The sequence below is a fragment of the Astyanax mexicanus genome, chromosome 10 (genome assembly GCF_023375975.1).
Source record: "Astyanax mexicanus isolate ESR-SI-001 chromosome 10, AstMex3_surface, whole genome shotgun sequence".
Lineage (NCBI taxonomy): Eukaryota > Metazoa > Chordata > Actinopteri > Characiformes > Acestrorhamphidae > Astyanax > Astyanax mexicanus.
Window position 1 is genome coordinate 39,864,973 of NC_064417.1, and position 12,063 is coordinate 39,877,035.

At 37.0% G+C, this 12,063-nt stretch overlaps 1 protein-coding gene across 2 annotated transcripts in view; it reads left to right on the forward strand.

Annotated features, from left to right (window-relative positions):
* The first annotated feature begins 204 nt into the window (after positions 1 to 204).
* The window catches only part of klhl4 (kelch-like family member 4), a 50,501-nt gene continuing 38,642 nt past the window's right edge, over positions 205 to 12,063 (forward strand). Inside the window, exon 1 of one of the 2 annotated variants that reach the window (XM_022684046.2) lies at positions 205 to 399. Coding sequence is in view for 1 of the 2 variants with exons in the window: in XM_022684044.2 (XP_022539765.2) it covers positions 4,173 to 4,597 (425 nt within the window). In the remaining variant the exon portion in view is untranslated. Of the gene's footprint in view, positions 400 to 3,362; positions 4,598 to 12,063 lie in introns of those variants that run through there. The other variant, XM_022684044.2, reaches the window with a different exon arrangement.

Sequence of the window (12,063 nt, forward strand, 5' to 3'; positions counted from 1 at the left end):
TTAAGAGTTGACATTTTGAAGTTAAATAAATATTCCTACAACTCTATACTAGAGCTAACTTTTGGCCCATAATTCAACAAAACTTTGGTAAAATAAGTTCATACATTTTTTATGTTATCTGTATTTAAATGTTATAGGAGGAATGAGCCAAGAAAACAGGAAATGATGCCTGGTTTCCTGGTTGTTCAAGCCCAACCACTGGGGCCAGTGTTGAGGAAGGAACGAATTTCCTCTCTGGGAGGAACGTGTAAGTGTTTTAGTGTGCTAGTCAGTAGAAAAGGACAAAGAAGAAGCATGTAAAGATTTATTTAAATCCAAGAAAATTAGACTTATTTTTACATATTCTTTGCTATATGCAGAGCGGAATATTGGCAGAGAGTTTTTTTGTTATATTAGAAGGTAAGTTCTGTTTTTTATTTGTTTGTCTTTTAATATATTTTAATTGACATCACAGCTGGGTAACTGCTATGGTGTACTCGCGATAGAAGAGAAGGAAAAAGCGTGAATATTTATAATTATAATAAATTAATACTAACATTTTCAAAGTAGAAAAAAGTATTCATTTGTGGAACTGAAGTTAAGCTGGTGAAAGTTTTAAATATAATTAAATAGTTTTGTTAAATGACGCAACCTGATAATGTTTTCTTTTAAATAAATGCAAAAAAGTTCATCTAGCCCAACCATGGGAATCTAGTGAAAATGTATGGATCAAATTGAACAAACTGACTTTAAAACACACCTCTGAAAAGAATCTACACTGTGTTGAATGTTAGATAAAGGGCAGATGAATAAATCTCATAGTCTCGAGGGAAATTTGAATTCAATTCCGGTTCAATTTTTGTGTGAATTTTTTAATACAAATTCCATCACTAAAAACTGATTGGCATTACAGAAAAAAAAAAAAAAAAAACATGTGGCTGTGGCTTGATATTTAAGTGGACCGATGTTCCTCACAGAGGTATGCTACTGCAATAAGCAGGTATACATGCTATCATATTCTGTTAAGTACATACTGGAATAAACTGTAAAATATATCTGCTCTAGTAAGGCATATATTTGCTGGCAGTACTGGATCAGCAGTCTGATTTAACATGTCTCAACTCAAAATAAGCAGACAGTGTCTTGATATCATTTGGAAAAAGTTGCCATGTGCATAATACATATTTTAGTCTATGTCTTTAATATGAAAGTGTTGTCTTGGTTACCATAGCAGGTTTGGAGCATGTTTATTTTCATTTGTATGATAAACTTATTGATACTTATGCTTTACACATGAAATTATAGAAAGCACAAAGCAAACAGGGTCTTGCTGCCATATATTATTCATAAATCATAACACCAAAACACTGTTTCTCAAAATGGCCAGACAAGAAGGAACTTTTAAGGGAAGTTAATGAAGTTTTTGAAGCATTTCTATTGTTCCATTAATTATGAAATGTTGACAAAAAGATTCATTTAATGTCTAAAGTCAAAAACAGAAACAATAATGTGAAAAATTGTTTCTTAACCCTTGTGTGGTGTCCGGGTCTGTGGGACCCGTTTTCATTTTTCATCAAATTATACTAAAAAAATCTTTTTTCTAACTCAAACTCATTGGCAATGGCTCATTTTTTGTGAAAAACATATATCAAAACACATTTTCGATAAACACACACTGTACACAACCCCCACCCCCCACACATTTACGTTACATACAGTATGTTTGGCCAAGGGCTTATAAACATTGCTTCATTTGTAAATTTGAAACTAAACAAATGTTCTACTCATATCTTGAGTTTAATTCATTTTCTTTTACATTTTATTAAAAAACTAATAAAAAAAGAGTAGCACTTTTTGAAAGAAATGTAACATAAGAAAGGTAAAGAGCAAATATTAACCATGTAAGCTGTTTATATTGCTTGCAATTTAAGTGAAGCAAGCATGTGTAAAGCATTTTAATGTAAAATTGCTTAATTTTGCTGAATTAAATACAAGTAACAAAGTAAACGAGTAACAAAAATATGAACACCACACAAGGGGGTTAACTGTTGGAATGCTCAGGCATGTCTATTTAATGTCTATTTAATGAATTAACATGTACATGTACTCATCATTCAGGTTGGGTTCTAATTCTCTTTCATGAATACAATCTCATGGGACATTTCTGGAGTGTGATGAACATAGACATGTGACAACAAGTAATTCAAAACAAAATGAGGTTCACTTCTCCACTGTCTACAGGTTTTACAGATCAGAAAGATCAATTATAGGCTTTAAAGTAAAGCAAAACCTTTGACCATGAGTTGTATAAGCCACACAGTTAATATACTATGCTATATCAATCAATGCTATAAAAGCAGTATCAAATAAAAAAAAATAGATAGGCATTAGCAGTTTCTGTACTCAAATGTAAAAATGTAAATATAAGCAGTTTTAATTGAGTACCCTCTACTCCCTGCTGTACCCTGCATACATTTCCCTAAATAATCTATCAAGCCACTGACAATTTTTTTCCACTATATGTTTTAGATGTGTGCAAAATGCTTCAAAATCTTTTAAAATGATCTAAATCAATAAAATATTTTCAGTATGTAAAGTACTCTGACAGTACTTATTATGAAACAATATACAGTGGGTACAAAATTGATGTTGGCCAAAAGCATTTGATTAAAACCAAAGAGCTGAACATAATAATGATTTAATACAAAAAAAAAACACGCAAATACATAAACACGGCACAGAGTTAATAACATTGCAAAAAAAGCAAACCATGTCAAGCATATTAAGTACATAGTGTGTGCTTAAAATAGATATACCCAACTATATATTTAATTACAGAGGTCATAATTAGTCTAGTTTAATTTGATGAATTGCACTGTACTACTGTACTCATTATTTAAAAGTATTTGTATACAAATATATATATATACTGCACTCAGTATAGATTTGTACTTAAAAGAGTATAAAATAGTATTTTGTACCATGTTTTTTTTTTTGTACCAATAAAGATTATAAACATTATCATCAACCGAATATTTGTCAGGAACTTGATGATCCAAAATGGTCTGACCTTTAAATAAAAAAATGTATAATTAAAAAATATATTTTTTTATTAATACAGTGGCTGGTTAAATGGTACAAATCTGTACTTCCTGTTGTTAGGAAAGACTTTGTACTTCAGAGGGAACAAATCTGACCCTGTAAAGACCAATATTATAGCTTTGAGGGTAAAATTATGAAAAGTGTACCTTTGAGTATCTTTGAGTTTTACTGTGTATGTCATGGAAATGTCTAATACACACACATACAAGATTTGTACACACAATGTGTATCATCATTTTCACGCAAAAACCTTACAATGGATATCAAATTGTTAAAGGAAAAATTAAGAGTAATGTGTGTGTCTCTTCTGACTTATGAACTTTATGTTTCATTGCTACCTAGGTTTGCAGTTTATACAGAGAAAGTACATTTTTTTCTGCATGCTTTCCTGCTTTGAGAGATGGAGCCTGTCTCCCATGGGACTTTGCCACATGAGGAGAATGTGCAGCGCATGTGTATGTCTGATGTCTGTGTGCATTTGTGTGTGTGTGTGAGAGAGAGAGAGAGAGAGAGAGAGAGAGAGAGAGAGTGGGTGTGCATGTGTGCAAGCATAAAAGAGACAAGCAGAGTGTAAGCTAGAGCAAAGAGGATGCTGCTTCTGGAGGAAGACCGTGCTAGTGCTGCTTTTCCTTCCTGTGTTACATGATTTACTCCAGTGAGATCTGACCTCTGCTTTGTGTCATTTTCGGCACCGTCCCTGCTGGACATCATCAGCGGCTGGAAACTGGGCAGGGCTTGTGGAAGTGCTCTTCATTTTGGCTTATTTTTCACGTGTGTGTGCTCAGAGTCACGGAGAGACAGAGAGAGAGAGAGAGAGAGAGAGAGAGAGCAGGGCAATGGATACAGAGTGTATCATGCATGTGCAATAACTGAGCACCAGGAGCAGCAGGCAGAGTTGGAAGGGGGTGGGGGGGTAGAGTGAGAGTAAGAGAGAGAGTAAGCTCAGACAAAAGCTGCAGACTGTTCCTTCACCGACCACAAGCAGCAACAAAGACAAAAGGGGGAAAGCTGCTGAAGCTGGGGCTCAGGCTCTTTGCCTCATTACTGCCAGGATTCCATGAAGCACGGGCATCACGCAGAGGGCAAATAGGATGTCAGTGTCAGGGAAGAAGGAGTTTGACGTGAAGCAGATCCTCAGGCTTCGCTGGCGCTGGTTCAGTCATTCCTCACAGACATCAGCAGGAAGCGGGGGATACATTCAGCAAGATGGCTTTGACCACCGAGGTACACCGCTCCAGAGCCGCCTTAAGAGTCACTCCCGGGACAGAGGGGGGCTTCGCAAGAGCAACAGCCCCGCGCACAGCATCCTGGCTCCAACCCCTGGCCCAACACCTGTCTATGTCAGGCCGGGCAATCAATCATGGCACCAGCAGAACATCATCCAGCACTTCCAAGCCAGCGAGGACTCGCCGAAAAACAGCTCACCTGCCACCGGCAGGAAGGAGGACGGCAAAAGCAGCCAGGAACATGTGAAAAGCAACCCGGTGGAACCTTCCGAGGAGGAAACCACAGACAGGTAAAAAAAAAAAAAAGCTAGAATCAAAAAATAGAATCCGAGAAGTATACGTGTGAAGATGTGCCTGCAGCTGTCAGCTAACGTCACAGAGGAACCCGTTAAGTTACGCATGTAGGCATGAAGCACAGGTGCAGTTTTCTCCCTTAAAATTTCCAGTAAATTCCCGTGGTGTAATGAAAATCTGACAGTGCCGAGCCGAGGAAGTTGAGCGGCAGAGCAGTTATTACGGCACTGTGTGGATTTACAGTAAGCCTCACTGAGTGTCACCATTGACTGGTTTTACCAGCATTATGTAGAGACTACAGAATTTAACCGCCACTTTGCTCAAGCTGATTACGCCAGTCACACACGCTCACTAATCACAGGGTTTGTTTTATTCTCATTTACTGTGTTTACTACTCAGCAGCCCCGCTAACATGTTGGCTTTGTCCTCGGAGGATATCATTTTCCAATCAACTCCACCATGCAGCTGCCACCACTGCTCACCTGGGGATAGTTCATTCACATGGCACGCGCCGCGTAGAAACACAGCTCTCTGAAATATCCCAGGATAAATTATTCATTAGGCAGACATCTCGCTAGCAACTGCCGAGGCAGCCAAGGCTTGCGCTTTTATCACACAGATACCACACACTGTAAGATTCAGCATCATTCGCAGGGAGTTTTGCCCTTCTCGTTACGTGTCTGCATTTTCATAACCTGCAGCAGGAAGGTTTCAGTGCATGTTAATGCATTCATGCTCAGAGTTTTAAATGTTGCAGAGAGAGCACTATTACACCGGAGACCGGTGGTGCACGAGCTGAGCTATAAAAGCTTTGCGAAGGGCAAAAACATGAATTAACCATAGAGGGGGGTGATATTTACGTTTCGTGCAGTTCAGGGGAAGACAGCATTAAATTTGCTGGCGTGGATCGATTGAAATTTATGAGATTATAAAGCCACACTTCCACCGCTGCTTATATTCATCCCCTAAGTGCCGTGTCTTCAGGAGAAAATACCTGCTTGTTTTTCTTCTTAAAGTGACTCGAGTGCACTGGCTCTGCAGTAATGTCATTGCATGCTTTGGGAGGAAGTAAACACGATTTTCTCAGAGAAGGACGACACATGGCTGACCTGCTGTACAAGGTGATGTCATGAAACATGCAAATGTGGCTCAGCCTGCCTATTTCATTAAATTGTAATACAGACGCCTAATACAGGAATTTATTACATATTATATTAAACAGTCATAGAAATTAGTTTTGAACATTAAAGAGCATCAAATTTAGTGAAAGGATTGGATCCTGAAGATTGTCTGAGAACTACACTCAGATAATATACACTGGCATGCCAAATGTCATGTGACAGGAACTGGTATCATGTCCCATGACTTTTGCCATGTTCCATGGAAAATAAAGTGTTCTGTGCTGACCTACAGGATATGGCTGTGGGGATGTGGGGCCTCCTGCATTAAATGTGGATGTGATTTCTGCCAGAGTTTCTTTTCTGTTCACATAGACAATTCTAGCAGGACACTGTCATTACCATGTTATTACTATCCACTGCGAATGGCTATACCTTTCATATGGCATTATCAGGTCTAGCCTGAACTCGGACATTGCACTTGCGCCTTTCCATGTTGGCCAGTATTAAGCCTCACTCACAAGATAGCACCTTCCAAATATACAGATGTGGGTTTTCCCATGCTGTCCCCTAATGTAACACTTTGTAACAATGGGTCAGTTTACATATTGATATCCCATGACTTTTTGGAATGTTAGGAAAGCTACTTTAAATGGTTCTTAGAGTAATTATATCACTCCAAGAACCAAATCAACTATTTGAAGAACCTTTACTAGCACAGTAATCAATGATTATAAGACATTTTTCTTTGTTAAATAATAAGATAAGAGTAATTGCATGTTGCACAAGAATTGCACTGAACAATAGTTGCATACTTACTCAGCTGAGGCACATGTCTTCTGCAACAATGAGCAATATATCCATGGTACTGTAGCTCTAGCTGTCGTCTGGCTGTTGGGTCATCAACTACCTACATGAAGAGACAGGCTAAGAACAGCATAGGCTATCATGTTATTCTATCAGACATACTATAACCATGTAGCTTGTAACTGTAGAAAACTTTGCAGACCTTATATGTTACTATAGATGTGACTTATATATCATTTTTGTCTTCATTTTTGTCAATTTTTAGTTTACTGCATCATTTGAACATGTTAACCATCCCTTACACTGTGCCAAAAATAATTTTTGTACATTGACTTCCATTGAAAGTTTAGAAGGTTTTTGGCTCCCTCCTGTAAAGTTGCAGTTTTGGAGATAATTGTTTTTTCATTGGACAGTGACGATATACTATATCTATAACTATTAGAATTTTTGATGATTTTTATCCATTGACAATGGACTATTGAAGACTGCATATCAGAAGCTATGAATGAGAGAGCTTTCTAAGTATAAGCACAGAGACTCAAAGGAGGAAATCAATATTTCTAATGTACAGTTCTGTACTTAAACAGCTTGGCATCTTAACCTTTTATGATAGTAAATCCTTAATAGGCAAGGAGGCAGTCAGGCCCGATTCAATCAATTACTACAGGCAGATTCTCAGGATTACATAAACATTGGGGGATCCAACTCTCTGTTATATTTATTTACCAGAAATTGTCTAATGCACTAAGATAACTTGACCCTTTAAAACCACATGGTGATTACTACAATGGCCTAAAAGCCTACATGGTGTTAATGGCCTTCACTGTTGATTGATATTGCCCTATGAAGCTCACCGCAGCAAACGCCATTACATCAGTGTTATTAAAACAGGCAGCCTTAAAAGCTTCATTACTCAAGAGAATGAACAGAGTGAACATTTTTCAAATGTTAAAATTAATGTAAAATTTATTTTATTCAATATTACTGTACGAAAGAATATTGTGAGTACTGAAATATTCATCATATATATCAACATACAGCGAGTTCTGTATACAATTAAGAGGAATAAAAGATATAATGTAAAACACACACAATTCATACATTATATAGAATACAGATCACTTTTTAGATCTTGTAGTCAACCTATATTTATTTGTTTGTTTCTCCTTGTAGGCAGAGTGTGATTAAAATGAGCTCATTTAATGGATCTCCAGCTATTTATTAACAAGAGCCTGACCATCAGGTCTCTCAGCGCAACAAGAAAAATAACAACCCACTCAGGTTTTGCTGAAATAAGCAGGCAGCAGCATGCATTTTATGGTACTCCTAAGCCATTAGTTGTTTAGATGTGAAAGTTAATTGAGCAGGAGGCTTTAGTGTATTGAGACATTTCTGAAACTTAAAGTAAATATGGCTGCTGCCTTCTTAAGATTAGGGAATACATTTTGGAGGTACAATGATTCTCTTGCCATGGGCTTAACCATTTGCACACCACAAATCTGCAAATGCTTGCCTGAGATGTTGCAAGTAGGTATTATAGTTAATAATACTACAAGATGTGAAAAAAATCAATAAAACTGCCTATTAGAATTTCAGATTTAAATAGCCAGATAGAAATAATGAAAATTCAAACAGATGGATATTCATAGATCCTTTTGAGTCTTATAAGCAATGGCCTCAAGCAATCTGAAGTATGGCTGGGCAATATAAATAAAAAATCCAAACTAATATCTCCATGTGCTTAAAATAAATTGTGATATATAATTTGATATAATAAAAATACTAAATAAAGTATAATGATAAATAGCAAATGTTAATTTGTTTAAATAGTAAATACACTGTCTGGTCGCCACAGTTGGTCAGGTCTAGGATCAGCAACAGTATGTGCTCAAATAATGAGGTCAGCTTACAGTTATAAAAAGGTTATAAGACCGTTATATATAAGTTCTAAAAAAAGTGGTCATGCTTAGCTGGTACAATATTATGATGTGGATATTTTTGATGGTTATCCCATATAAAACAACCATGAAAAAATCTATATTTACACCATATTGCTAAATTGAATGTCAGTAAATTCTGTTAAATAAAGTATAAAAAGGATGCTTATTTCTAGATACACTTGGTGGGTTGACCAGTGTTGATTTCTCAGTCTTTCACATAAGTGGTCTTTTTCCAGTTAAGCAACAAATGGGGGTTAAAAGGCAGCTTACGCTTTAGTGCTGCTTTTTGTAGCAACTAACTTTCAACATTGTTTAAATTATGTATCAGTCATTTGTTGAACATCTGTACTTATTCTAAACTAGTAAAATGACCTGTATTTGGTAAGATCTTGAAATGAATTTAATTGACTGAAATAATTGTTTGAAATTGTTTGGCCAACTGTAATTGCAATCATGACAGAGTACCTTTAGTTGTGCACTGAATGTTCATTTACTAAACACATACAGCAGTTTAGTGCAGGGTTAATTCTTTTTGCACCTACTCAAAATGAACATGCCTTATGAAAAAAGACTTTATAGAATTTATAGATCCATCCTTTAAATATTGTTTTGCCAGAGTTAAACCATATTGTAATATTCTCTGCAAAATATGCTGCATTAGTAGTAATAAAAATGTGTAAGTATAGTGTCAGTATAAATAACAGACTGTCCTCTGATGATAACAGAACCCAGTCCACCAACCGAACACCTCAGATTAGTGTGATTTTCCTGCAGTGAGAACTGCTGTAGAGCAACACTTTCATTTCGATTCCACTTAAAAATGTTTCTGTCGATCTCTAACTATATCCCTGCCAGGGTTCAGGCCTGGGCTCCATGAATTATTCATCATGAGTTGTTTAAAGTTTTTAAAAGCTATTTTTCTTTGTTAGAGGCAGTGAAAAGAAGAGGGTGAACGCGCTCTATGCTAATGTGGCAGAGGATAGAGGGAGTGTGATTGGTCATCTTCAGGGCAAAATGTAGTCTAGGTCGACTCCTGACTCACACAGTACATGTATAATGGGTGGAATGCAGATACTGTACATAGACAAAAGTATTGGGACACCAGATAATGCATATTGCATTTATTAAACGTTTTTTTGTTGTTGCAATCAATGGTACTAAAAAGTTTGTTCTGACCTAAAAGTTTTTTTTAATTTGCCATTTTGGTCTCTGGCGTTACAGACTTGCAGAGCTCATCATTTAAAAAAAACAAAAAAAAAAAAACTTATCGTTTTGGTTTATGAGGCTGAGAAAACTGCAGTAAGTCTGTCATGGGGCGTCTGTTAAAGAGAGGTTTATGGGATGCACAATCAGCCTTTTAGTTATTCTAAATGACTCTATTTGGATGGAGTTCAGGGCAATAGCTTATGATGAATCTTTAGATACATGTTCCATGGGCGATGAGCAGATGTGCTCCTGACAAAGAGATTCACACCGATTTGCTGTGCCAGCTGGGTTTTCCCATTAAATTTCACATCATAAAGTGGAGAAGTGTAATTTGTCATAATCCAGAAGACCAGTCCCAGTAGGAGGCATGATAAACGTTCCTTTCTCTTCATGCTGATGAGCCTTGTTTCTGCCCAAAATGGCCTCACAGTACCCCTTAGGGTGTAGCCCTTAAGAGCATGATAGACTTTGCCATTTTGTTTCATGATAACATTGCAGCTGTGTCGTCTGCAGCTAAAATTCTAGAAGAATGAATATCTTGTTTTGTATTTAGCCACTGCTTTTCCACCCAAGTGCAAAAAACCCTAAAAACCCTAAAAAATACAGTTTTTATAGAGTTTTGCAGGACAATCCATTATTTTAAAGATATTATTTATCTGTTAAATGACAAATATTTAGTTTTTAGCTGCTGTCTTACAACTCTGATATAGAGGTGCACTAGCGGAAAGCCTTAATACACTGGCGATAAGCTAACATCTGGAGTTCTAAATTGCACAGGCACCCAAGAGACATGTCTTTCATGGTCTGTCATCTCTGCACATCTTCAGTTGTGACATTAAGTGCTTACTCTCGCGAAATGTGTATTTCAGTTCACTTAAAAGAACATGACCAGTGGGATAACGTGATATATATATACACTGTATACTCTCCACGTTTTGCTCGCCTTGAAACGCATGGGGTTCAATCTCGTCTGTGTGGGATTATTTGTTTTACTGGACTGTCAGGCTGACAGCAGGTTGGCTTGTAACAGTGTCACAAGGTCTAGAGCAACTGCAACATATGGCACTGTGCAAACACAATCCCGTCTCGAGCTTGCTTATGAAATCACAGAGCAATCAAACATGATGGCAGCGCGAGAACCACCCTTCTGACCGTTAGAAAATACAGGAAATGGCATTCACAGAAATTGATATAATTTACGCAAGGGAAAAAAAAAGCCTTCATAACGCTTTAAAGAAGCAGTTTTTAAATCATAATATTTGTTGCTAATCAGTATTCATCATTAAATGCGATCCATTCCTTATGTAATTTTAAATTCTGCAGTACAGACAGCGTGCACGCCACAAGGGCTCTTTTGTTCTCTGCTTGAAAATGAACAGTGATATTTGAATGCACTGTGGTTGTGTGGATCAAAGGACAAACTGTGTGATGAAATGGAATCACAGTGAGACACACTCTCTGGAGCAGAAAACTGAGTGGAAGAAATGAGAAAGTGCAAAAGGGAATACCTCACAGTCAACGGACATGCGCAAGACAATCACAAAACAATATTGGCTTAATTTGTGAGGCATTTAACTGCTCGTAAAATACAAAACAGGTCTAACCTACAACGCAGATGGATGATCTATTTACCCAGAGCACATTGATTTAATTAGTTGTTGTTCTAAGTCATACTGTCATTAATTATTATAGGAGAGATGTCACTGCATTCTTGATGGAATAGTCAACACAGTAATAGAATCATTTGTCTTATTCTCTTATTGTTACACTAGAGCTCTAAAGTCTCAAATCATCAAACCATTTTAAGCAGAAGTCCTCTACTAAGCTGCCCTCACCGACAAAACTCCTTTGTCCCCTTTTGATGAAGTACCCTATGTGAGAGGAATTTTGGCCCTGACCCTTTAATAAGGCGAATAGTGGAGGTTTGAGTCAGCAGCTGTTACTGTGAATGATATCTCAATTCCCTCTCAATTGCCTTGGAAAATAATGACACCATCTTGTCCTAGTGGGAGCTGTAAGTCATATGTGATCTCTGAGCTTCATTTCAGGCAGAGATTCATGGGATCATCATAAAACGCCGCCTCGGATGTCACTGTTCAGGTTCAGTGAAATTAAATACTCTAAAAGATGGTGTCAATGTCCAATTTCATAATCAGAGTATTATGAGATATACCTATAGAGGACACAGCAGAGTAGTGAATTTAAATGATCTTGGGCTGCATAATACCGTACTGTGTATTTTATCAGTCTTTATCAAGGTAAAATATAACAGTACATGCAATCCACATCCAATATTAGTTGGCAAAATATATTCAGCTATACATAAAACAAGAGACCACTTAAAAATTTCTTTGATTTAACCGGATTGAAAACCTCTGAAATATAATCAAG